The sequence below is a fragment of the Callithrix jacchus genome, chromosome 12 (genome assembly GCF_049354715.1).
Source record: "Callithrix jacchus isolate 240 chromosome 12, calJac240_pri, whole genome shotgun sequence".
In the NCBI taxonomy this organism is placed as follows: domain Eukaryota; kingdom Metazoa; phylum Chordata; class Mammalia; order Primates; family Cebidae; genus Callithrix; species Callithrix jacchus.
Genome location: NC_133513.1, coordinates 70,215,238 through 70,240,777, shown reverse-complemented (window position 1 = coordinate 70,240,777; position 25,540 = coordinate 70,215,238). Strand labels below are relative to the sequence as shown.

The window sequence follows — 25,540 nt, the reverse complement described above, 5'->3', positions numbered from 1 at the left end:
TATTCACTCTGACATATATTCAACTATTTGCATTCCTCGAAGGCAAGAGGTACATGGTTATTATTTCTCCATTGCCCAGGAAAGAGCTTTGCATATACAGAAAGAGCTCATCAAATATCTAGGTCAATGTAAAGGCCTTGTACACTGTCAGTCTATCAGTATATTTCTGCCTAAAAAGTTTCCCTCAAATATTTTAAACCACAGAAATTAAGGTGCAGGAAAAGGTAGGAACATTTCCCATTTGAGATACTGCTACCCACGAGCATATGGACTGCTTTATTCCTGTCCATTCTTTTGCTTTATGTTTTTTTTTTTTCTTTGAGACAGAGTCTCACTCTGTCACCCAGGCCAAAGTGCTCACTGCAACCTCCACCTCCCGGATTCAAGCAATTCTCACGCCTCAGCCTGCCAAGTGGATGGGACTACAGGCACATGCCTTCATACCCGACTAATTTTTGTATTTTTAGTAGAGATGAAGTTTCACTATGTTTGCCAGGCTGATCTCGAACTCCTGCCCCCATGATCTACCTGCCTCGGCCTCCCAAAGTGCTGGGATTATAGGCGTGAGCCACTGTGCCCGGCGTCTGCTTTATGTTTTGATACAGTCTTAGAGGAAAACTTGAAGTAAACAAGCAAATAAAAAAATCCACAAAATCTGAGAGAAAAAGTAATAGTGGAGAGTAGTAATGGGAGGCAGTGTCAATAAAAAAAATTCTCTAGCAATGCAAAAACACAATGATTGTATGAATGGGAAAGTTAAAGATTAGTGGAGAAGGATAAGAAAACAGTAAAGATCAACTGCCCTATGGAAAGAGGTGGTATTACATATGGTGCCTCAAAATATGGATCCAATGTGATGGGCTTTCTAAGCGCAGTAAGATAAATTTTTTTTTTTTTTTTTAAAAGATGGAGTCTTGCTCTGTCACCAGGCTGGAGTGCAGTGGTGCAATCACAGCTCACTGCAACCTCCACCTTCTAGGTTCAAGAGATTCTTCCACCTCAGCCTCCCGAGTAGCTGGGACCACAGATGCGTGCCACCATGTCCAGCTAATTTTTTTTGTATTTTTAGTAGAGATGGGGTTTCACTGTATTGGCCAGGATGGTCCCGATCTCTTGACCTCGTGATCTGCCCACCTCAGCCTCCCAAAGTGCTGGGATTACAGGCGTGAGCCATCACGCCCAGCCAATGATGAAATTCTTGACAAACTGGTCAGATGGCCTTAAGGCTAGGAATGTAGTCATTCATTTAATAGTCATTCAACAAATATTTACTGAAGCCCTACTGTGTGCTGGATACTAAATTAGGTGCTTGTGGGTATTGCACTGAACAAGGAAAAATTCTTGTTTCATTCTGCTGAAGAGAACCAGACATGCATGCAAGTAAACAAGCAGATAATTTCAAGATGGTGTTAAAAGCTCTAAAGGAAGTAAAATATGGCCAGATGGCACTGGCGGGGGGTGGTGAAGATGAAAGGGGTAAATCGTGAGAAAACGCCTGGCTAGGAGGAAGACATTTGAGTTGAAGAATGTAGGGGGCCACAGAGATCTGGAAGAAACTGAGGGAACACAAACCAAGAAAACAGGAAACAAGAACAAACGTGTAGTCAAGGAAGTAAAAGAAGGCTGGCCATCTGGAAGATGGTCGGGGGGAGCAAAACCAGAGGAGATGAGGAAGAAAGGTGGTCAGAATCTGTTAAGTAGGCTATCCTCAGTGCAGAGGGGGGCTTCTGACCAAACATGGCAGATGTAATAGCTATACTTATACTTCCTCTCCCAAAACTCCACCAAATAGCAGTAATCGAATTTAAAGGGTAAAATCCAGACGGACACACATGTGTTATGTCCTTTTCCATTCCCACGTACACAATGGGGAAGGAATCAAAAACAGATGAGGGTTGTCTCCAAACTTTGGAATATGAAAAGAGGTAATTCGAGGGGCAGGCAAAAAAAAAGAAAAGAAGAAAAAGAAAAAAAAAAGAGGTAATTCATCCAGCTGAAGAGAGAGGCTGAAACCCAAGTGTCTGTGAAGCAGTATAATTAGTGCTGGGCTGACAAACGTTTAACATCCAACTCCTGGAAAAGGAAAAGCCCCAGTGTGTGGCACGAGCCAATTTCCACGCTGTAAATACCCCCACAATAAGCAATTTCAAGCCGTCCATATGATGTTACTGAATGTGGAATTAAGAAATGAACTCAACCAGCTCACGAGCTGATACAACCAGGCTCCAGCACACTGCTGGGAATAAAAAGACAAGCTGATTTGCCTCTCAAATCCCAAAAAGGTAGAGGATGTGGAAACGCAGTACCTCGGAAGATAAGATGAGACTTGGGGCCGCGAGTAAGATTCCTTCAAAAGCTGTGTATGGAGCCCTCAGGTCTCCAGACCTTTCCCAACTCAGCATAGTCAGATAACTGCCTCCTTCTAGCCTGAAGAACATCAGAGTTTAGTGTCTGGATAAGGTGAGCGGACTCAAGGGCCCAGGCAGAACAGAGCACAGTGATGAGGACCTGGACCGAGAGTAAGTGGTCACAGAAAAAGGAAGGAGAATGGAGCTGTTAAGGATGTGGTCTCTGGAGTTAGACTGTATGGGTTCAAATCCTTGTTCTGTACTAACTGAGATTTTGAGAAAGCTACTCTATGTCTTTGGGTTTCAGTTTCCGCCTCTATGAAAAGGGAGTAACAGCAATAACAGTATCTCATAGAGCAATTGTGAGGATTAAATGAATTAATACGTGTAAAGAACAAAGAGCCTGATAAGCAGTAATCACTATGTAAATATTGTTATCATTATTATGATTAAAGTACGCATAAAGCAAAGACTGGCAGCTTCTTTCCCCTACTCAGATTCACACAGGTGTGCACTACAAAGGTTGGTGGGTATGTCTTTCAAAAAAACTGTACCGCCCCAAGGTAAAAGGAATCAAATCCTGACATTAAAGAGCCCCTCTTAACCACTGCCATCTGATCAGCACTGCCTACATTCTTTAGAGCTTCCACTCACATGTTTGTGTCTGACATAGTTAGGTACAGCCACTGTCGGAATCCTTCAATATAAAAGATAGAGGCAAAGCAAAAAAAAAAAAAAAAAAAAAAAAAGAGAGAGAGAGAGAAAGAAAATCTGAGGAATTAGGCACATTTGGGAAACAGGAAAACTAAAAGAAAAGGTATCTCAACTGCTCTCAAAAAGGTAACAGAAAATATTGTACCCATTAAACAAGAATAGAATACTTTAAGAAAAGAAGCTATCAGAGAACAAGAAAATGTTCTTGAAAATTAAAAGTCTGGACAAAAAAAAAATCAACAAAATTTCTCAGAAAAAAATCCAAAGCAATGAGATGAATAGGAGAAAAAAGATGAGCAACTCTCTGATTTTTAACATTGGTCCTTATAGCTTTGGGAAAATGAAAATCAATTTGAAAAAGAACAATGGGGATTAATGGGAGGGTTTTTAAGCAGGAGCTGACATGATTTGGTTGACAGTTTATATGGCCACTCTGACTGCAAAGTGGGAACTGAATTGTAAAGGAGCAAGAAGGGAAATGGGGGATCAATAGCAGGCTACCACAGTGGTTCAGGGAGAGATGATAATGTGGCTTAGAAGACAGCAGTGGAGGGGGAAATAAAATAGATATGGGATATGGGAAAAGAATATATAGAATCATCAAGATGAGAAACACTCAAAAGGCTAAGATGTCATCATATATAGAAAACATCATGGCTGCTTGATTCTGTTAGATAACACCCTCCACACACAGCTCACCAGTCGAAACCCTACATTTTAAATGGGTGATGGAATTGTCCAGACCATCTAACCCTTTCCCGTCTTCCTAATATTGTTGAGGAAGCACTGATCAGAGTATAAACAGAAATAATACGTGCTCTTGTTGCTTTGATAATGTTCAGAGATTAAAGCTCTTAATAAAGCTTCACATCATTTCTAAAAAATCACTGGTTTAATAAAAATAGTAGTGACAATGAGGTGGTTTATACGTCTCAAAATTTATTTGCAAATATTCTTTTTCAAATGATGTCAAATAGTTTTACTATGGAAAAAAAAAAAGAAGTCTAAAAGACACTCAACCATTATTTTCTTTTTCAAGCAATCATCATGTGTTCCTTACAGATATATCAACACTCCCAAAAGCCCAATCAAGGTGCAATTTTGCCAAAGTTTCCAGTCTTCATTAGCTAAGTGATATCCTTGACCTCCTTAATAGTCTGTAAACTCTCAAGAAATAAGCTGAGGGGTTAGAGAAAGACAGCCAGCACTATACTTTAGAGAGCGTAGAACTTTTAGTCTTTCTTAACGTGACAAGCAATTATTTCTGAGCTATGAAAATTTCACTGAGTAAAATCAAGCAGTAAGCATTCCTGAAACAAAACTCCCCCCCCCACTCGCCCACACACCAGTGACTTTGTGGTATAGCACATTGTACATAAAATCTTAACAAACCCAAACTTATTTTGAGGTTCTCTAAAGATTTGGTGAACATAGCTACTCTGATTGCTACACTGAAAATGTCATTTTCTATGCGATTCAAAAGGCTTCATCATATAACCACCAAAATAAATACAGTCCAGAAACCTGAAATGAAGTTACCTTGGTTTTTGAAAGAATGGGGGCAGCTCGATCAAGCAGCATTTCTACCACCTGCTCATGACCACTCCTTGCTCCACAGTGCAGTGGTGTCAGACCATCCTGTTGAAGAACAAAGAAAACGTCGCCAATTAAATTTGACAATGAATTCTATAAGTGCAGTCTATTTCAAGATCCGGCATGGCACCCAATATGCTGTAGGCAAGAGGGCTTCGAGCATTTGCTCATTTATTTCATAAAATACTTTCTTATTTTTAAGTTGAAAACTACATTTTTCTATGTTTAAGTAACTGTAAGATATGTAATTTCCCACAAGTTTGAATATTAACATTTAAATATGTACTTTTCCACTACTCTTTTGAATAGCCAATAAAATCTAAGTACTCCAAGTAATTTGATGCTCACCATTAAAAAAAACACAAGAATAAACTTTTAAATAGAAATTTGTAATAGAAATTCTACATTTGTTCTTTTTCCTCTTGTGTTTCTATTTCCATTCCATTTCCCCTACATAATTTTATCTTAATGTAACTTTATGCTTGAAGGTTTTTTATTGATTACCACATATTTCTCTGCCACGAAATTATGTAAGTTTAAATTTAAGAAAGGTTTAAATATTTCCCAACACATCTCTAAATATAAAAAATGAATCTCCTGATACGATTATTATAATTATTTGAATACATCCAATCAAAACAGCAAAAATATATTAAAAGTTTTGTGACCATTCCACAAAAATAATGTGTCAAAAATTTCTCCTTTAATAAGATGGATTTTTGATGACTAGCTTATGTATCTGCTAATGAAGATTAGTTATTGCTAGAATGAGACAGGGTTCAGCATCTATATTAGCCCTGATGTTTGCTTTTATAGATATTAGTGCTGAGAAACCCTGTTTGCATAGAGCATTGCAGGAGAGTTATAAATTCTCTGAACTAAATTCCATGTGAAAAATTACTTGATGATCTCTGTCTTTAAAATCTTACCAGAAAAAAAAAAAAAAAAAGATACAGGTACAAATCATGTAGGTTACCTAGGTACATGTGTGCCATAGTGGTTTGCTGCACCTATTGACTCATCCTCTATGTTCCCTCCCCTCACCCTCCAGCCCCCAACAGGCCTTGGTGTGTGTTGTTCCCCTTTCTGTGTCCATGTGTTCTCATTGTTCAACTCCCATTTATGAGGTATTTGGTTTTCTGTTCCTGTGTTAGTTTGCTAAGAATGATGGCTTCCAGCTTCATCCATGTCCCTGTGAAGGACATGATCTCATTTTTTTGTTATGGCTGCATAGTATTCCATGATATATACTATGGTTTCTTTATCCAGTCTATAATTGATGGGCCTTTGGGTTAGTTTCATGTCTTTGCTATTGTAAAATAGTGCCACAATAAACATACGTGTGCTTGTGTCCTTATAGTAGAATGATTTATGTTCCTTTGGGGATACACCCAGTAATAGGATTGCTGGGTCAAATGGTATTCCTGGTTCTAGATCCTTGAGGAATCGCCATACTGTCTTCCACAGTGGTTGAACTAATTTACATCCCACCAACAGTGGAAAAGTTTTCCTATTTCTCCACAGCCTCACCAGGCTTGTTTCCTTCCTTTTTAATAATTGCCATTCTGCCTGATGTGAGATGATATCTCATTGTGGTTTTGACTTACATTTCTCTGATGATCAGCGATGTTGAAGTTTTTTTCATATGTTCATTGGCCAAATAAATGTCTTCTTTTGAGAACTGTCTGTTCATATCGTTTGCCCACTTTTTGATGGGGTTGTTTTTTTTCTTGTAAATTTAAGTTCCTTGTAGATTCTGGATATTAGACCTTTATCAAATGAGTAGATTGCAAAAATTTTCTCTCATTTTGTAGGTTGCCTATTCACTCTGATGATGGTTTCTTTCACTGTGCACAAGGTCTTTAGTTTAATTAGATTTCATTTGTCAATTCTGACTTTTATTGCAATTGCTTTTGGCATTTTTAAGTCTTTGCCCATGCCTATGTCCTAAATGTTACTGCCTAGTTTTTCTTCTAGGGTTTTTATAGTTTTGGGTTTTACATTTACGTCTTTAAGCCATCTTAAGCCAATTTTTTGTATTAGGTGTAAGGAAGGGGTCCAGTTTCAGTTTTTTGCATATGGCTAGCCAGTTTTCCCAGTACCATTTACTGAATAGGAAATCCTTTCCCCATCGCTTGTTTTTGTCAGCTTTGTTGAAGATCACATATTTGCAGGTTTCTGAGGTCTTTGTTCTGCTCCATTGGTCTATATGTCTGTTTTGGTACCAGTACCATGCTGTTTTGGTTACTGTAGCCTTGCAGTATACTGTGAAATCAGGTAGTGTTATGCCTCCAGCTTTTTTCTTTTTGCTTAGGATTGTCTTGGCTATACAGGATCTTCTTTGATTCCAAGTGAAATTTAAAATAGCTTTTTTTGGCTGGGTGTGGCGGCTCAAGCCTGTAATCCCAGCACTTTGAGAGGCTGAGGCGGGTGGATCACGAGGTCAAGAGACCGAGACCATCCTGGTCAACATGGTGAAACCCCGTCTCTACTAAAAATACAAAAAATTAGCTGGGCATGGTGGCATGTGCCTGTAATCCCAGCTACTCAGGAGGCTGAGGCAGGAGAATTGCCTGAACCCAGGAGGCGGAGGTTGCGGTGAGCCGAGATCGCGCCATTGCACTCCAGCCTGGGTAACAAGAGCGAAACTCCATCTCAAAAAATAAAAAAAATAGTTTTTTTCAAATTCTGTGAAGAATGTCAACATACTTTGATGGGAATAGCATTGAATCTATACATTGCTTTGAGCAGTATGGCCATTTTCATATTATTTTTTTCCTATCCATAAAGATGAAATGTTTATTCATTTGTTTGCATCCTTGAGCAGTGGTTTGTAGTTCTCCTTGAAGAGGTCCTTCACATCCCTTGTAAATTGTATTTTTAGGTATTTTATTCTCTTTGTAGTGATCGTGAATGGGGAGTCCATTCATGATTTGGTGCTCTGCTTGTCGATTATTGATGTAAAGGAATGCTTGTGATTTTTGCACATTAATTTTGTATCCTGAGACTTTGCTGAGATTGATTATCTGTTGAAGGAGTTTTGGGGCTGAGATGGTAGGCTTTTCTAAATATAAAATCATGTTATCTGAAAACAGAGATAATTTGACTTCCTCTCTTTGTATTTGATACTTTCTTTCTTTCTCTTGCCTGGTTGCTCTGGTCTGAACTTCCAATATTATGTTGAGTAGGAGTACTGAGAGAGGGCAGCCTTGTCTTATACTGTTTTCAAAGGGAATGCTTCCAGATTTTGCCCATTCAATGTGATACTGGCTGTGGGTTGGTGATAAATAGCTCTTATTATTTTGAGATATGTTCTATCAATACCTAGATTGTTAGGAGTTTTTTTTTTTTTTTTTTTTTTTTTGAGACAGAGTTTGGCTCTTGTTACCCAGGCTGGAGTGCAATGGCGTGATCTTGGCTCACCGCAACCTCCACCTCCTGGATTCAGGCAATTCTCCTGCCTCAGCCTCCCGAGTAGCTGGGATTACAGGTACGCGCCACCATGCCCAGCTATTTTTTTTGTATTTTTAGTAGAGACGGGGTTTCACCATGTGGACCAGGATGGTCTCGATCTCTTGACCTCATGATCCACCCGCCTCGGCCTCCCAAAGTGCTGGGATTACAGGTGTGAGCCACCGCGCCCGGCCTGTTAGGAGTTTTTAACATGAAGGGATGTTGAATTTTATCAAAGGCCTTTTCTGCATCTACTGAGATAATCATGCAGTTTTTGTCTTTGGTTGGTTCTGTTTATGTGATGGATTATGTTTATTGATTTGTGTAAGTTGAACCAGCCTTGCCTCCCAGGGATGAAGCTGACTTGCTGGTGGTGGATAAACTTTGTCATGTACTGCTGGATTTGGTTTACCAGTATTGTATTGAGGATTTGCCCTCACCACCTCAGGGGTTTTGGCACCCTTGGGCAATGTGTGTGAGATGAGGCTTTTCTTGGTACTAGGGCAGAGGGAATACGTGGTAAAGTATAGGTGGGAAGGGAAAATCAGCAGGAAGCTGAGGAAGTAGAGAGTTATTCACTTAAAACAAAGTGGCCCCAATCCTGCTGGACAAGTTTTCACCAGTGTTCCTGGTTTATGAGTTCTCCAAATTGAAGATCCCCGAGACTGGTACTTAGTACCTACCCTAAGGATAATCACATTTACAAAAAACATCGAAATTTGTTTCAATATGTTCATATAACTCTCTAGATTGTGTGAGCAGTTCTTGAAAGTAAGCCTAATTATTCTAATGTATAACTAATAAGATACAACCCTATTTCTAAACTACTGGCCAAATTCCTCAACAGTATCAATGTTATTTAAAAACAATTTGAATTGTAAATAGTACATGATCTAATTTGAACATTCTTTGGAGCATTTTAAATCTTCTGCCTCTATGTTGATTTAAAACATTTGTTTTTATAAACCAAAGTAAAGCAGACTTTCAAGTGAAAACAGCATTTTGCTAATAAAATAAAATCTGGAAACATACAAAAAATAATGTCCAAATATCTATTTCATAATGTAAAACCTGAAAATATCTATTGGAGAAATTATATACAATAATCACACCTACCTTCCACCACATACACAAAAAGTATTTCGTACAGACTTCAGTACACTGATTGTCTTTTATGAACTAAAAGGTCAAACTTTTTTTTTTCTTCTGTAGGTTCTAAGAAGTAAAAAATGACAAAATATGCCTAGACATTCTTGTAAACCAAAAATACAATTCTAAGGCCCTCCACCATCTGGGTGGACCCCTCCTCTCAGCCAAGGGCATTCCAAAATTAACCTGCAAAACTAGTTCAGGTCATGATGGTTAGGCGAAGCCAGACAGGACTCATTCTGCCCTCCTCCCTTTTGGAATTACTGATAGAACAAACTCTTTAAGTCTGATAAGAAACATTTACAATCTATTCTCTCTGAAGCCTGCCACCTGGAGGCTTCATCTGCACGATAAAACCTTGGTCCCGACAACCCCCGTATCATAACCCAGACATTCCTTTGTATTGGTAATAACTCTTTCAACCAGAATAATACTTTCAATAAGAAAATCTTTGAATCCACTGATGACTTGGAAGCCCCTCTGCTTCCATTGTCCTGCCTTTCCAGATGGAAGCAATGTACATCTTGCATGTACTGATGTCTCATGTCTCCCTAAAATGTATAAAACCAAGCTGTACCCCAACCACCTTGGGCACATGCTCTCAGGATCTCCTAACAGCTGCATCACAGGCCACCAGTTACACATGTATGGCTCAGAATAAATCTATTCAAATATTATCCCAAGGTTTGACTCTTTTCATCAGTATTTTCTAACTATGGTCACACTGAAAAATTACTATTTTAGCTCCACTCATTCATCCTTGAAAATTATCTTCCACAAAGCAAAATACTACATACTGAATGTAAAGTGTATGGCTAAGAGCAAAATCTGTCTCAACCAACAACTCCTTAATCCTTTGAGGTATACTGTTCTTTCTTACAGACATACATTTTTTGTTGATTTTGCCCTCTTTTTTTTTTTTGAGATGGAGTCTCACTTTATCGTCCAGGGCAGTGGTGAGACCTTGGTTCACAGCAACCTCTGTCTTGTTTTACTGTCTTGCCCATGCTACTTTATGTTCCTTTCTACTTCCTATAGGATTCTTACTGTCTTACAGCAGAGCATTTTTTTTGAAGGCTTTCCACAAATTAAATATAATTTTTCTACCTTCTGGACTCCTGTCTTATTTTCTATACCTCTTTTGAGGAAACTATAACCTTTTACCTAGCATTTTCTTTACCTGTGTGCACACATGAATATTTCTAGTGACAAAGAGGCTCTTCTTGACTTAGTTCTACACAGCTTCTCTGAATTCTCTTCTCATTTTGGCCCTGACTTTTAGGCTGCCATATGTTAGTGGCTGCTTAGTTCAATTTTAGCAAGACTCCTACTGGATCAGTTTAATGAAAATCCCACATCCTTACTATTAGATTAAATTCCTTATCTTTCATCCAGCCTCTCTTATCAACCTGACCTTATCTTTTCTAGTCAGTTTAGCCAGAATTGCCCCTACCCCTGACATTTCCTCTTAGTAATTTTCTATTTACTGACCTCACACCTTACTCCTTGACTATAAATTCCCACCTTTCCTTGCTGTATTCAAGGTTGAACTAGATCTCTCTTTACTACTACAAAATTTCTTTGTAGTAGTCCCCTTTGGATAAAGTCAGCTTTACTGTTTTCTTACAAATATCATGAATAATTTTTTATTTAATACTAGTTTATCTCTGAGGACAAGGTTATCAGCTTAAGGGATAAATGAATCTCACAGAGGAGGTAATTTAGTACCATGGTCCATAAAAGTTGTCTAATAAAAATTACTGAGTAAACGAATGAATGAAGTGAATGAATGAATGTGTTTTAGGGCTAGTTAAAAAAAAGTTTCTAGTTAGTTGTTTAAAATTCCATTCCTTGTCATCCTTTTTGTTTAACAGTAGACTCATTTTGTCTACTTCAGTAGCACTGTTGAAATACCTTATTTTTCCAGAAAAGTAAAATTCTCACTCGAATAAATGACTTGTAAATTGGGATACAATTTAAGAATGTGACTAAGTCTCTTAGCTTTCAGAATTTGCTCTAAATAAGATATTTTCTTTTCTAACTCAGAATACTAATAAGCTTAATAAAAGAGCTATGGTTGATATTGTGCTTTGCAATGTAGCAGAGAGCTGGCATATTCCTTTCCCTAAAATCAGAGCCACGCTTTTTTTTTTTTTTTTTTTTGATGCAGAATAAGGATTCTGACTTGCTTCTAACCCCTAGAAATTTACAATTAATGAACAATGTCACATAGAATGAGCTGTAGACCAAAAAGCAGTTTTTCAACTGCAAAAAACAGTGTTGATCTCCATTGAAAAATGCTAGACAAAGGCAATTTTGGGGGACTGAGGGAGGTTGCTTCAAGAAAGGCAACATATGCAGTTGGACAGGAGAGAAGGAAAGGGATGTTGAGTTGCCATAGTAACATTACAGAAGGGAAATGAAATTGCATGGGGTTAGTAATGTTTTCCAATTCCCTTGATTTTTAAAGCACTCACATAATGAACAAGTTTCCCTTGGGCAGAATTCTAAAGCAATGCAAACTGGCTAGTCCAGGTCTCATATTTCATTTCAGTGACAGTAATCTTATAAGTGAGGATGGGAATTGCACGTTACTGGCTGGACAGAATGCTCTCATGTTAGACTAAGAGCACAGCCTTGCACATACGACAGTCAAAAGACTTTTAGGTCTGATTTTTCTGAAAAGCATGAAGCAGGATATTAAGTCATCACACCTAGGAACATGAAACCAGAATGTGTCTTTAGCAGGTCAAATTTGCTCAAAGTGAATACTGGAGTGATGCAAATTCATCACTTGGGAAATATTCTTAAGAAGAGACATATTTATTTTAATTTGTATCCTTTAGGATACTCTTTCTTTTTCACAAGCAAAAATATAATAAATAAATAAATAAATAAATAAATGCCTTCATTCTAGAGAAGGAAAAGGAATTCAAGCAGAGAGAACTCTTCAGATAGATCATGGCTGTAGAACCAGATATAATCTTTAATTAAAAATTGAAAACAATGAAAGAAAATGTAGATAGTCCCTCAGGAGAAGAGAGCTATGATGATAGTGAAAGACAAACTAAAGGGCATCACTTACAGTCTAACAGCAAAGCTCTTTTCTTTCTTTCTTCTTTTTTTTTTTTTAGACAGTTTCCCTGTCACCCAGGTGGGAGTGTGATGGCACGATCTCAGCTCACTGCCCCCTCTGCCTCCTGGGTTCAAGCAACTTTTGTGCATCAGCCTCCCAAGTAGCCCCACCACTCCCAGTTATTTTTATACTTTTTTTGCAGAGACAGGGTTTTACCATGTTGGTCAGGCTGGTCTCCAACTGCTGGCCCTCAAGTGATCCTCTCACGGCAGCCTCCCAAAGTGCCAGGATTACAGGCATGAGCCACCACACCTGACCAGGAAAGCTATTTTCACATATTGGCATTTTCACCAAAAATTTGGACTGTGTCCTCATTTTTTGTGTGTTGGGCAGTTATAGAGGTAGCCTAAGAGGTAAAATAAAATTTTTTTGAATGTCCTCTATGTTCTAGGCACATTATAATTGTCATCTTATTTAATCTTTACAGTAATTCCCTGAGAAGAGCATTAGTAGTTCCATTTATAGATGAGAAAACTGCCGCAGGGGATTCATGTACCTACTCAAGGTCACATGGCAAGTACAGAGAGTAAACAGTTGGAATTAGAATTTACATTCAGGATTGCCTGCCTTTGAAGGACTGGCTTCCTTCTACATCCCAAGCAATCCCTTCAAAAAACATAAGTAGTCAATGTTCTTTTTAAAATCTAAGGTTCATTTCAGCCATTTATATATAGCTAATTAGCTTCCTTGTTCTATTGCCACATCGCCTATGTGTTTAAATGAAAATAAGGTAAAATCTTTTTGTGTTCTGTCTACTTGGAAATCTACAGCCTTTGTTTTGAGAATAGAACACACCCTTATGTTATTTGTATTGTAGTTTTCCACCCTTGCTTGTCTTTCTTTGAGTTGAGAATTATTCGGTATTACTTTTTTTTTTTTTTTTTTTGAGAGTCTCACTCTGTTGCCAGGCTGGAGCGAAGTGGCATGATCTTGGCTCACTGCAATCTCCACCTTCTGGGTTGAAGCAATTCTCCTGCCTCAGTCTCCTGAGTAGCTGGGACTATGGGCAAGAGCCACCACGCCCAGCAAATTTTCATACTTTTTAGTAGAGACAACGTTTCACCATGATGGCCAGGACGGTCTCGATCTCTTGATCTTATGATCCACTTGCCTCGTCATCCCAAAGTGCTGGGATTACAGGTGTGAGCCACTGCACCCAGCTGAGAATTATTTAGTATTCTAAACATTGAAACATATATATATATCATTGGCTACCTCTTGCTGATTTTAGCTAAATTATTTTTGGGGGGGATAGTTGTTTCATAAATTAAAATGTGTATCTTTAACTTACTACAGTCTGAATATTACTATAATATTATACATTGTAATTACTATAATAATATAATACATTGTATATTATATATTATAATACAGAGTATATAGCATGTGATATATAACATAGAAGATATAGTATATATATAGTATTCATTGTAATATATTATATACTATGTGTTAATATATAGTATATGTTATATATACTATGCAAATATACTGTATTGTACATGCCATATATCAGAATATAGTATAATATAGTATAACATGATATAGTATATATAATATATAGTATTCATTATATAATTAGTATTATATAGTAATATTATTACATATATAATATACTGACAATATCACCTTATGTATGAGAATTCTGCAATATTATAATTCTATTTACACTATTAGTTTTATCTTTTGTGCTATATATTTTATTTTTACATACTATTATAATTATAGACCTCAGAATAGGTTGATATTTTTGTTTCAACTACTGACTTTTAAAGAACTTAAGAATAATAATATTTTATCTAATCCACATATTTACTACTCTCAGCTCTTCTTTCCTCTATGTAGGTCCAATTTTCCATTTGGTATCATTTCCCTTAGATGGAAGAAATTTCTTTAGTATTTTAGTTAGTATGGGCCTGATGGTAACAAGTTTTATCAGTTTTTGCTTATATGAAACAGTCTTTATTTTGCTGTTATTATGTAAATATAACTTTTACCAGATATAAATATATTTTGCTACATATTTATGTCAATCTATATAGATTGCTAGATATTTTTTATTCAGCACTTTAAAGATGGTCTGTTGTTTTCTGACCTCTAGTGTTTCTGATAAAAAGTCAGACAACATTCTTATCATTGTTTTCCCCATTCATCATGTATCTTTTTCTCTGGCTACTTAAATTTTCTTAGTTTTGACTTTTTGGTTTTCTGTGTGATATAACTGTGTGTGCTTTTCTTTGTATTTATGCTCTAAGGTTCCTTGATTTGAGGGCTGCAGTTTATGATCAAATTTGGAAGTGAATATAAACTTATTTCATGCCCCATTCTCTTTCTCCTTTGCCTCTTGGATTACATTATATAAACTGAGTCAACTTGATATTATTCCACAGGTTACTGACGTAGCAGTGTATTTGATTTTTAATCTTTTTTCTTTCTATGCTTTAGTATGGATGATTTCTATGACTGTGTTCAAGTCCACCAATTTTTTTCTTCCTTTGTATTCAATCTGTTATTTGTCCCAGCTAATGATTTTTAAAATTTTTCTGATATTGTACCTTTCAATCATAGGATTTCCATCTGGTTCTTTTCCCCTCATTATACTTGTTTCTCCTATAGCTTAACATGTTTATCATAGTTATTTTAAATTCAGCATATTTCAACAGCTGAGTCATCTGTGGGTTTGTTTCCATTATCTAACTTTTCTTTTGACTGCAGGTCACATTTTCCAGTTGCCTTCGTTTAATTTTTAAATTATATGCTGGGTACTCTGAATGATATGTTATAAATAATTTGGAACTTATAGCAGATTGGTTTTGTCCATAGCTGATGATTTTTCTCAGTAGAAGGCTTAGTCCAATGCAAGCTATTCCACCATAACCTGATGCCAGAACTCTCACACATTTGAGTAAAAACAGGATATGTGGCCTCTGCATATTATGCCATCATAGTTTGTATTTGTTTCCATCATGCACCACTTTATGAATATTTCTTCTTTGAATACATGAGAGAATTCTTGACCTTCCAATTAGTACATACTGAACAGCCTACTATAAAATATCATTCTGGCCAGACAGAGTGGCTCACGCCTGTAATCCCAGCACTCTGTGAGGCCAAGGCAGGTGGATCATGAAGTCAAGAGTTCGAGACCAGCCTGGTCAATATGGTGAAGCCCAGTCTCTACTAAAAATACAAAAGTTAGTTGGGTGTGGTAGCGTGCACCTGCAGTTGCAGCTACTCGCGAGGCTAAGGCAGGAGAATCACTTGAACCTGGGAGGTGGAGGCTGCAGTAAGCCAAGACTGTGCCACTGCACTCCAGCCTGAGTGACAGAGAGCGATTCCATCTCAAAAAAAAAAAAGATTTCAAACATACAAAGGTGTTTTATGTGCTTCTTATAAGATATTACATGTTTAAAACAATTTAAATTAATATTCACAATTTACAAAACACTAATAACTTATTTTATCTTTATATTTCCTGAGGAAGGAGGGTAATTAAAGTTGGTTTTAGTTGACAGCTATAGAGTATTTGTGCATCTAACTGATGCACAGCTATTTTAAAAAAAATTAGATGTGAGCATTACCAACATACGTTAAGAAAAAACAGGAGAGGCTGAGTGTGATGGCTCACGCCTGTAATCCCAACACTTTGGAAGGATGAGATGCGTGGATCATGAGGTTAGGAGTTTGAGACCATCCTGGCCAACATAGTGAAACCCTGTCTCTACTAAAAACAAACAAACAAACAAAATATTAGCTGGGCATGATGGTGGGTGCCTGTAGTCCCAGCTACTTGGAAGGCTGAGGCAGGAGAATTGCTTGAACCTGGAGGCAGAGGTTGCAGTGAGCCGAGATCGTGCCACTGCACTCCAGCCCGCACGACAGTGAGAGACTCCATTTCAAAAAAAAAGAAAAAACAGGAGGGAAAAGTAGACAACCTTCTGACCACCAGCACTTGGAACCAAATAGCAATGATCTAAAATAAAACTGTCCTGAGCCTGTTTTGTAGACTCTTCAACAGAACAAGGCATATGACATTAATTAGGTTGGTACAACAATTACAAATTTTGCCATAATACTTTCAGACCTCTAGTTGGGCAAGGGAAATGAGGTTTACAATGTAAGGTAAAAACATTAGGAGAGGGAGAAAGAGAAAACCAGAGATGCTCCCTCCATGTTCTCAGGATGCTTTGCAACAGTAAAAAACGTTCTTTCCTTCAAAGATATTCTCTCATGTTTTGAAGGCTACTGGCACTTCATGATTACTCGTCTTCCTTTTAATCTAAATAAATGTTTTCAATTAACTTGTAATATTTGTGACATAAAAATGAAAAAAATTGGTATATTTTTATATGACATGAAGAAACAGTTTTAGGCTACTTTCAACTAATATAGAAACCGAGGGTCTTCTTCACTATTTCCAATGTTCTTGTCAACATAGCTATTTTAGAACTCAAGGAGGTAATACTGTTTCCGAATTTCTTTTTCAGAGAGACTATTCTATGCCTTTGAAATATTTAATATTTTATGCAAGGATTTATTTTTAACCAAGACAATTACATTCCTGGAAGTAAAATGAAAAGCAAATGTTGGTATCAACAATTCTTTTTTGTTAGTATTCAACCTGAGAAACAGAACCAGTTGCTTTTTTGGGCAAGTATGGGCTAAAGTTATAGTACATCCAAGTGTCCCCTGACACCTTCCCAGGTAGTAACAATTTAACAACTAACACACTGGAAGTGCTTTGAAAACACTTCATCTACCTGAGCATAAATACCTCTTTATTCTTGTACATAAACTGGATGTCATTAACTTCAGGGGAAAAATTACATTGCCATAGGACCAGTATAAAGTCAAGTACATTAAGACGTTTTGACAAACATAATATTAAGAAGTATATCTTATTTCAGTATATTCAGCAAACACTTATTAAGCACTTAATATGTACCAGGAAGTGTGCTAAGTATGCTAAGTGTGACAGATACTAAGATGACCATGTGCATCTTAGTGTTAAGGTGTAGTTTTCTAAGTAACGCTGTGGTGACAGGATTCTCTGACTTGCTAAGAAGGCTAGAAGTTGGGAGGGACAAAGTAGAGTTATTAGCAATGCTACCTGGGATTCCACATCTTCTCTGAAGCACTAAACACAAGTATAGCTGCTTTTATTATTAGATGGAGAGGAGTCAGTGAAAAGAGATAGAAAACTCAAGTCTTAAATGGTTCTGATTTAGGGTCTATACTGAGTCTCTGATCGGTCTGTAAATTAATGCAGATGAAACTAAAAATGACAAGAAACCACCCATTGCAAAGTATCTTCCTTCAACATGTACCAAATACTCATGCTAGCTTTAAAGAAGGCAAGAATTCAGTGGAAAGAAATAGCAGGCCATTCTCAGCAAGATATTTTAGTCTATAAAGAAATGAAAGCATCGAGATCTTATTGAAAAAATGAACTTCAGAAATCAATTTAAAATTAGAAAGCTGGGAAATGAGATCCAAGATGGCCGATCACTAACAGCTCGGGATTGTAGCTCCCAGTGAAAGCGCAGAGAACGAGAGGACGCCACACTTTCAGACAAATTCTCATCGCTCATGGACCAGAAGATTCCCAGTGGAGGGGCCCCATGGGTTGCCAGTGCGACTCTTGTGGCTGGAGCAGCGGTTTTGCCAGTGCCTCGACATGGCAGCTCTTCGTGCAGAGTAAACAGGAGGAGATTCCCGGGCAGAAGAGCACCATCAGTCTTATCGCTGCTGTTTTGGACGGCGCAGTGGTTTGCTCAGATTCCAGTGCTGGGAATCAATAAACTGGGCATCCACTCAGAAACCCAACTAGAAAGGTGGTAATTGTAAAGACGACAGATGCATAAATTTATAATAAAGGGAAGAAACCAGCCTAAAAAGCCTGAGAATACCCAAAATCAGAACCCCTCTCCCTCTGCAGGGAATTACAGTTCCTCATCAGCAAAGGAACAAGCCCTGATGGAAAAGGACTGTGTGCCATTAACAGAAGTAGGCTTCAGAAGGTGGATGATAAGAAACTTCTGGGAGTTAAAATAACTTGTTCTAACCCAATTGAAGAAACTAAGAACTTTGAAAAAAGGTTTGATGAAATGCTAACACGAATAGACAATATAGAGAGGAATATAAATGAACTAACGGAGTTGAAAAACACAACACAAAAACTTAGCGAAATATGCACAAGTTTGAATAGCCGAATTGATCAAGCAGAAGAAAGGATATCAGAGGTTGAAGACCTACTTAATGCAATAAAACGAGAAGACAAGAATAGAGAAAAAAGGATAAAAAGGAATGAGCAGTCTCCAAGAAATATGGGACTATGTGAAAAGACCTAATTTACGTTTGATAGGTGTACCTGAATATGACGAAGAGAATGAATCCAAGCTGGAAAATACTCTTCAGGATATTATTCAGGAAAACTTTTCGAATATAGCAAAACAGGACAATATTCAACCCCAGGTAATACAGAGAACACCACAAAGATATTCCTCAAGAAGAGCAACCCCAAGGCACATAATCGTTAGATTCACCAGGGTTGAAACAAAGGAGAAAATACTAAGGGCAGCCAGAGAGAAAGGTCAGGTTACCCACAAAGGGAAGCCTATTTGACTTACAGCAGATCTCTCAGCAGAAACCCTACAACCCAGAAGAGAGTGGGGGCCAATATTCAACATCCTTAAAGAACAGGACTTTCAGCCCAGAATTTCATATCCTGCCAAACTAAGCTTCACAACTGAAGGAAAAATAAAATCTTTTATGAACAAGCAAGTACTCAGAGATTTTATTACCACCAGGCTGGCTTTACAAGAGCTTCTGAAAGAAGCATTATACATAGAAGGGAAAAACCAGTATTAGCCTTTCTAAAAATATACCAAAAAGTAAAGAGCATCAACATAAAGAAGAATTTACATCAACGAATGGATAAAATAGCCAGTTAACATCAAATGGCAGTAACCCTAAATTTAAGTCGACTAAATCCCCAAATCAAAAGATACAGCCAAAACCTAATGATATGCTACAGCCAGACCCATTTCACATCCAAAGATACACAAAGACTTAAAATAAAGGGATGGGGAAAGATTTACCAACCAAATGGAGAGCAAAAATAAATAAATAAATAAATAAATAAATAAATAAATAAATAAATAAAAAGCAGGAGTTGCAATTCTCACATCCGATAAAATAGATTTCAAAGCAACAAAGAGATAGTGGTAAAAGGATCAATGCAACAATAAGAGCTAATGATCCTAACACCCAGATACATAAGACTCATAAAGAGATTTAGACTCAATGAGACAGAAAATTAATAAGGATAGCCAGGACTTGAACTCAGATCCGGAACAAGTAAACTCAATAAATATTTATAGAGCTCTCCATTTTAAATACACAAAATATACATTCTCCACCTTAAATACACAAAATATTGATTGGCCATTATTAATACCCATTTTTAGAATAAAGCTACATTCCCTTTTTCTCTCCCTCTTTTTCTTCCTCTTTCTTCCTCTCCTTCACTCCTTTTTTTTTCAAAAAAGAAAAAGAAAGAAAAAAGAAAAAAAGAAAAAAAAAATAGAAAAAAAAAGTTTCTGTAGAGACAGGGTTTTGCCATGTTGCCCAGGCTGGTCTCAAACTTCTGGGCTCAAGTGATCCTTCCACCTCAGCTTTCCAAAGTGCTGGGATTATAGGCATATGTCACTGCACTCTGCCCCATTCTCTTTTCATGAGTTAAGGATTTGCAGTAGTCTAGAAGGATGATCTAAGCTTAAAAAAATAAAAATAAAAATAAATAAATAAAATAAAATTAGAAAGCTGCATATAGACTAAATTGACAAATATGCCTTGATAGGTGTTTACATCTCAGCACATGTCCCACCACTATGACAGAGATCCTCTATATACCTATTCTTGGCTATCAACAGGAGCAGGAGTTAACAAGCTAGTTGATATTAGTTAGTATTATATGGCTGGGAAAATGGGAATGACTTTCCTGAAATGAGCTAAACAGAAACCCGAAGGGTCTATAATTCATCAGATCATGGCACAAGAAGATTCACGTGCAATCACCCTAAATTTTACAATAACTAATTATTCTTAAAGTTAAAATATCCAGTGCCCTTCTAGCTGAGAGAGTGAGATCTTAAGAAACAACTTTGTATCTGTACTGGGAAACTAAGACACAGGAGGGCGAACTTTTCTCAGGTCCCAATTTTACTACTTGCTAGTCACACTTAAGATTAGAGATTAGGCACTAGGGTGAAATTAAATTCACTCGTCTGCCTTTCCAGCTGTTAAGATATTGCTCTGATCCTACCTAAATTACCCTGAACACAATTAAAGTTTACATCCTTGAATGAAAGAGCTCTAAGAATCTTCTTTTAAAGTGAATCCTCTATTCTGTGAGTGCCCATGTAGGGCACAGAACAATAGGAAGGAGGTCCCTTACAGTGCTGGCCTCTGAGCTGAAGTCTAGTGATGCTTTCCTGCCTCTAAAACATGGGGGATAGGTGTGTACCAGGTCAGATTTATTGAATGCAAGCAAGGTCGCCACAATAGTAAGTACTTGGTGGGAGGCAGATAGATAGATAATGGCATCTGTTTTCTCAAGGGCTACTGGATTGGGTAGTTAGAACTTGTTTTTATAAAAAATTATCCTTTCTATTTTGGGGCTTGCCCCTACGGCTCTGACATTTTAGCCAGCTTCTTCCCTTTCAGCGACACACCCAATCACTACTTCATCGTTTCAGCAGGAGAGAAGGGACACTTTGATGAAGAGAACACAAAATCGTTGACGTATTTCGGGTACATACTATAATTTCTCCCATTTAGTCTGCCAGAAATTCAGTCTGTGCCCAATTGACACCCTTCCCCCGACCCACTCCATTCAGGACAACTGCAAAAGAATGTCAGGCATTTCTGTTCTCCAGTTCTCCACGTCTTTCCTTCACATAATACAGGAGGAATTAAATCCAAGTCAAAACTGAATGGGAGGTACAAAGGAATCTACATCTTTGTTAAAAATAAGACAGCCCTTCAGAACAGGTAGGCAAAAGTGGCACAGAAACCAAGTTGCACACCAAACTTTGCCTATGTAGATTATTTCCTATCTTTGGTACTTTTATGCAGAAGAATTTTTATGTTTTTCTCCTGGCCCTCCCCTGCGACATTCTATGCCCTCTAAAGATGGGGCCTGAACTTCCTGCGTATCCTTTTTCTTCTCCCATTGAACAAAAAAGGACATGTAAGTGTTTGATAAATGATGAAAAATAACTGACAAATCATTTTGCTGTTCTGTTGACTGACTATATCAACAGAGGAAGAAATAAGGTAATTTCCAATCGATATATCAACTGTAAATCCAGGCATCTCTTCAAGCTTCTCTTTTCCGTGTGTCTTGGTAACCCTTTGAAGGTGAGAAAATGTTCTTTGCAAAGACTCCCCCTCTTTACAAATGTCCCTTTTACTCCATGTGATAATTAAGCAACAGATGCAATGCATCTCTACTTTTTTTTTTTAAAGACAAAGTCTTGCTCTGTTGCCAGGTGCTAGGCTGGAGTGCAGTGGCGTGATCTTGGCTCACTGCAACCTCCGCCTCCCGGGTTCAAGCAATTCTCCTGCCTCAGCCTCCTGAGTAGCTGGGACTACAGGCATGCGCCACCACGCCCAGCTAATTTTTGTCATTTTAGTAGAGATGGGGTTTCACCATGTTGGCCAGGACAGTCTCGATCTCTTGACCTTGTGATCCTCCTGCCTCGGTGTCCCAAAGTGCTGGGATTACAGGCTGAGCCACCGCGCCTGGCCACATCTTTACCTTTTATTCCTTACAACTCCTTAAATAACCTACACTTAGCAGAAGACCCCTGCCATTTAAAGCAATGGTTCTAGCATTCTTTTTTTTTCAGTAATAGTTTACATACAATAATAATTTATTCTGAAATGTTCCTTTAGTTTCTGTTGAGACACAATTCATGTCTCATTAATAAAAGAGCAGCTGTCTCACTTCAAATGCCAGAATATACAATAAATTACAGCATAGTAAAAATTCTTCCTACTTTTAGATAAAATCTAGTTCAGGTAAAATAGTTTCATTCAATGTTTTAGAGTTACACAGATTTTTGTTTTGTTTTCTTCTGAGCACAAAATAGTGTAAATGATTACACTGTAGCTATGTCTGTGTAAATCCTGTGACCATATACCTGTTAATCATTACTTCTGAAATTGAACCATCAGTTTCATTCATGTAGTAAAACAAAGTAGGCTAGGTAAACTTGTTTATCGGGACCATATGACTGTGAATGTCACAGCCACATAATTAATTATGATGTTAGATGAACTCACAAGGGCAAAAACTTTTTTTTTTACATAAATACCAACTTTTCCCTGATTTAAGTTTAGTCAGTTTATAATCTAGAAATGATTGATAACAGCAAAATATCATACTATCTGTAGTGTTCATTATTTTAAGATAAGTAATTAAAGGAAGTTGGGATGGGATGCTACTTAAATACATGTAAAACATACTGTACAAACATACTGGTCTTTACTAATTTTTTCCTAACCATCAAGAGTGGTTAGGAAAATAAGACCAATGAAGAAAAGTATACCATCAAATATGGCTTCCAGAAGAAAAACCCTCTAAAAAGATTCAAACCTATTTACAAAACTTCTCAGCCTTTTAAAGTTTCATTTGAAACAAAATATCTATATAGCAGTTGTAATTAACATATAATTTTCTTAGTTTCATTCTTCCAGCTCTTTTAAACAGATGTCAGAAGGTAAGACTCAGAATGGCACTTAGGACTTTTGATTCAACTGGATTCTGTGCTGTCAGTTTCTGAATCTCGCTTCTTTGTGTTGTTCTTCACTGGAGCTGGGATCTGAGATGACTGGGCTCAAGTGTTATCTGCGCTGCTTTTCCCATGGCTTGGGTTGTAATTAAAAGGAGTCACTCTGGCAGCAGCAGTCCCACTACATGAACTGTATTTGCTTGAGCTGCTGGTTCTAGCATTCTTTACATACTAATAATTGCTTCTTATTGAAAAGATGCAAAATCAGTTCAGTAAGACCTCTATTCAATTTATCTCCCTAGTAAGGCAGTCATTTAGGGGTCAGCCTTCCTCTTTCTTCCCTTTTCCTATCTAGAACATTTGTTCTTTTAAGGTACATACATGGTTTCCAGGTTCAATGGTAATCAAGAAAAAGAAGTCCAGGTCTCTTGCCAAATACCGATGGGTGGGCTCTCTCAGGGTCAAAGTACAGAAGACACACTAGACCTTTTGCTTCATAAGGGCAGGGAAATGTTGTGGTGTCTTGCTCTGTCACCTGCTGTGTCTGGCCCACAGTAGACACTCAACAATCATTTATTGGCTGAGTAAATAAATGCAAGGAATAAAAAATGAAGTCGTAAACCAAAGCACTACAGAAATTAAGATGAGACTACCAGGTCAGTTTTAGGAACAAGAATCAGAGTTTTTAGAAGAGGGAAGCACAGGGTTGCAGGAGTTGCAGTTACGAGACAAAAAAACTACTTAAAACGCTTACCTAGATGGATGTTTGTGGTGACACCATCTTTTGATTAGATTGCTTCTTGCATGAGAAATATTGAAAAATAAAACCCTTGGCTAGAAGTTTAATACTAATTGGAGTGCTGAGATATACTAGCAGTGGCTATAATTTATTTCTGGCTTACTTTATGGTGGCACAGTTTACAAACATTATCTACAAGATGGCCATTAATTTTTTTTATTTTCAGATAGAGAAATTACAATTGGTAAAGTTAAACAGCCTACCTGAGTCAGCTTGCTAAGTTTAGAATCTGGATTCAAATCAGAATTGATTTGAATTGGTTGGTTCTTTCACCTACCCACAATGCATCACACCAAATAAGCAACATGCCATAAACACCTAGATTAGACATATATATAGGTTTTTATAATTTTTTATTTAAAAATGTTGGGTTTTTTTGTTTGTTTGTTTTAGAAATAGGGTATCACTCTGTTCCCATGGTGTGATCAAAGCCCACTGTAGCCTTGAACTCCTGGGCTCAAGCGATCCTCCTGCCTTAGCCTGTTGCGTAGCTAAGACCAACAGTGCATGCCACCACTACCGGCTAATTTTGTTCTCTTTTATTGGTAGAGATGGAGGTTTCACTATGTTGACCAGGCTGGTCCCAACTCCTGGGCTCAAGTGATTCTCCTACCTTGGCCTTTGAAACTGCTGGGATTACAGTTGTGAGCCACTGGGCCCAGCCTTTAAAAAATTTTTAATTGTGATAAAATACATACAACATAAAATTTACCCTCACAATCCATTTTTAAGTAGACAGTTCAGTAATTTTAACCAGATTCACAGTGTATAACAGATCTCTAGAACTTTTTCATCTTGCAAAGCTGAAACTCTATACCCATCAAATAACTCATTTCCTCTACCCCTAGTTCGTGTCAACCACCATATTACTGTTTCCATAATTTTCACTACTCTAGATGTCCCATATAAGTGGAGCCATACACTGTTTGTCCTTTTGTGACTGTCATATTTTACTCAGCATAATATCTTCGTGATTTATCAATACTGTAACATGATTTCCTTCTTTACTAAGGGCCAAATAATACTCATTTTATGTATATACCACATTTTAAAAATCATTCATCTATCCCTGAACATTTGGGCTGCTTTTACCTCTTGCCTATTGCTGCTATGAACATGCTTATGCAAATATTTTGAGATCCTGCTTTCAATTACTTTGAACTTATACCCAGAAGTGAGATTGCTGGATCATATGGTAGCTCTATTTTTAATTTTTTTTTTTTTTAGGAAGCTCCACACTGTTTTCCACAGCAGTCACATCTTCCAGAAGCAGTGCACAGGGTAGACAGATTTGTTTTTAAATAGAATAACTTTCAGTTTTAGTATCAAACTGACTGAATAGCTTAGCTTACAGTGTCCTGGAAATTAAATGCAACAAAAACTCTAGAACTTTTAAAGCCAGGTACTATTTAACTGTGAATTAAGTATTTATGGATACAAATGGATGGCCATCCCATTTTAAAAAGAACAAAAGTAGCAGTCATTTTCCAAGAGACCATAACAAATAGAACACAAATAAAGCCCATGTTGTCTCAGTCCAAAGGTATTA

At 37.4% G+C, this 25,540-nt stretch overlaps 1 protein-coding gene across 49 annotated transcripts in view; it reads right to left on the bottom strand.

Moving 5' to 3' along the window:
• The window catches only part of ANK3 (ankyrin 3), a 541,984-nt gene that overhangs the window by 176,774 nt on the left and 339,670 nt on the right, over window positions 1-25,540 (bottom strand). For all 49 annotated transcript variants that reach the window (XM_078345893.1, XM_078345894.1, XM_078345880.1 and 46 more), the window contains one exon: window positions 4,602-4,700. In XM_078345893.1, coding sequence (XP_078202019.1) covers window positions 4,602-4,700 — 99 coding nt within the window. The remainder of the gene's footprint in view (window positions 1-4,601; window positions 4,701-25,540) is intronic.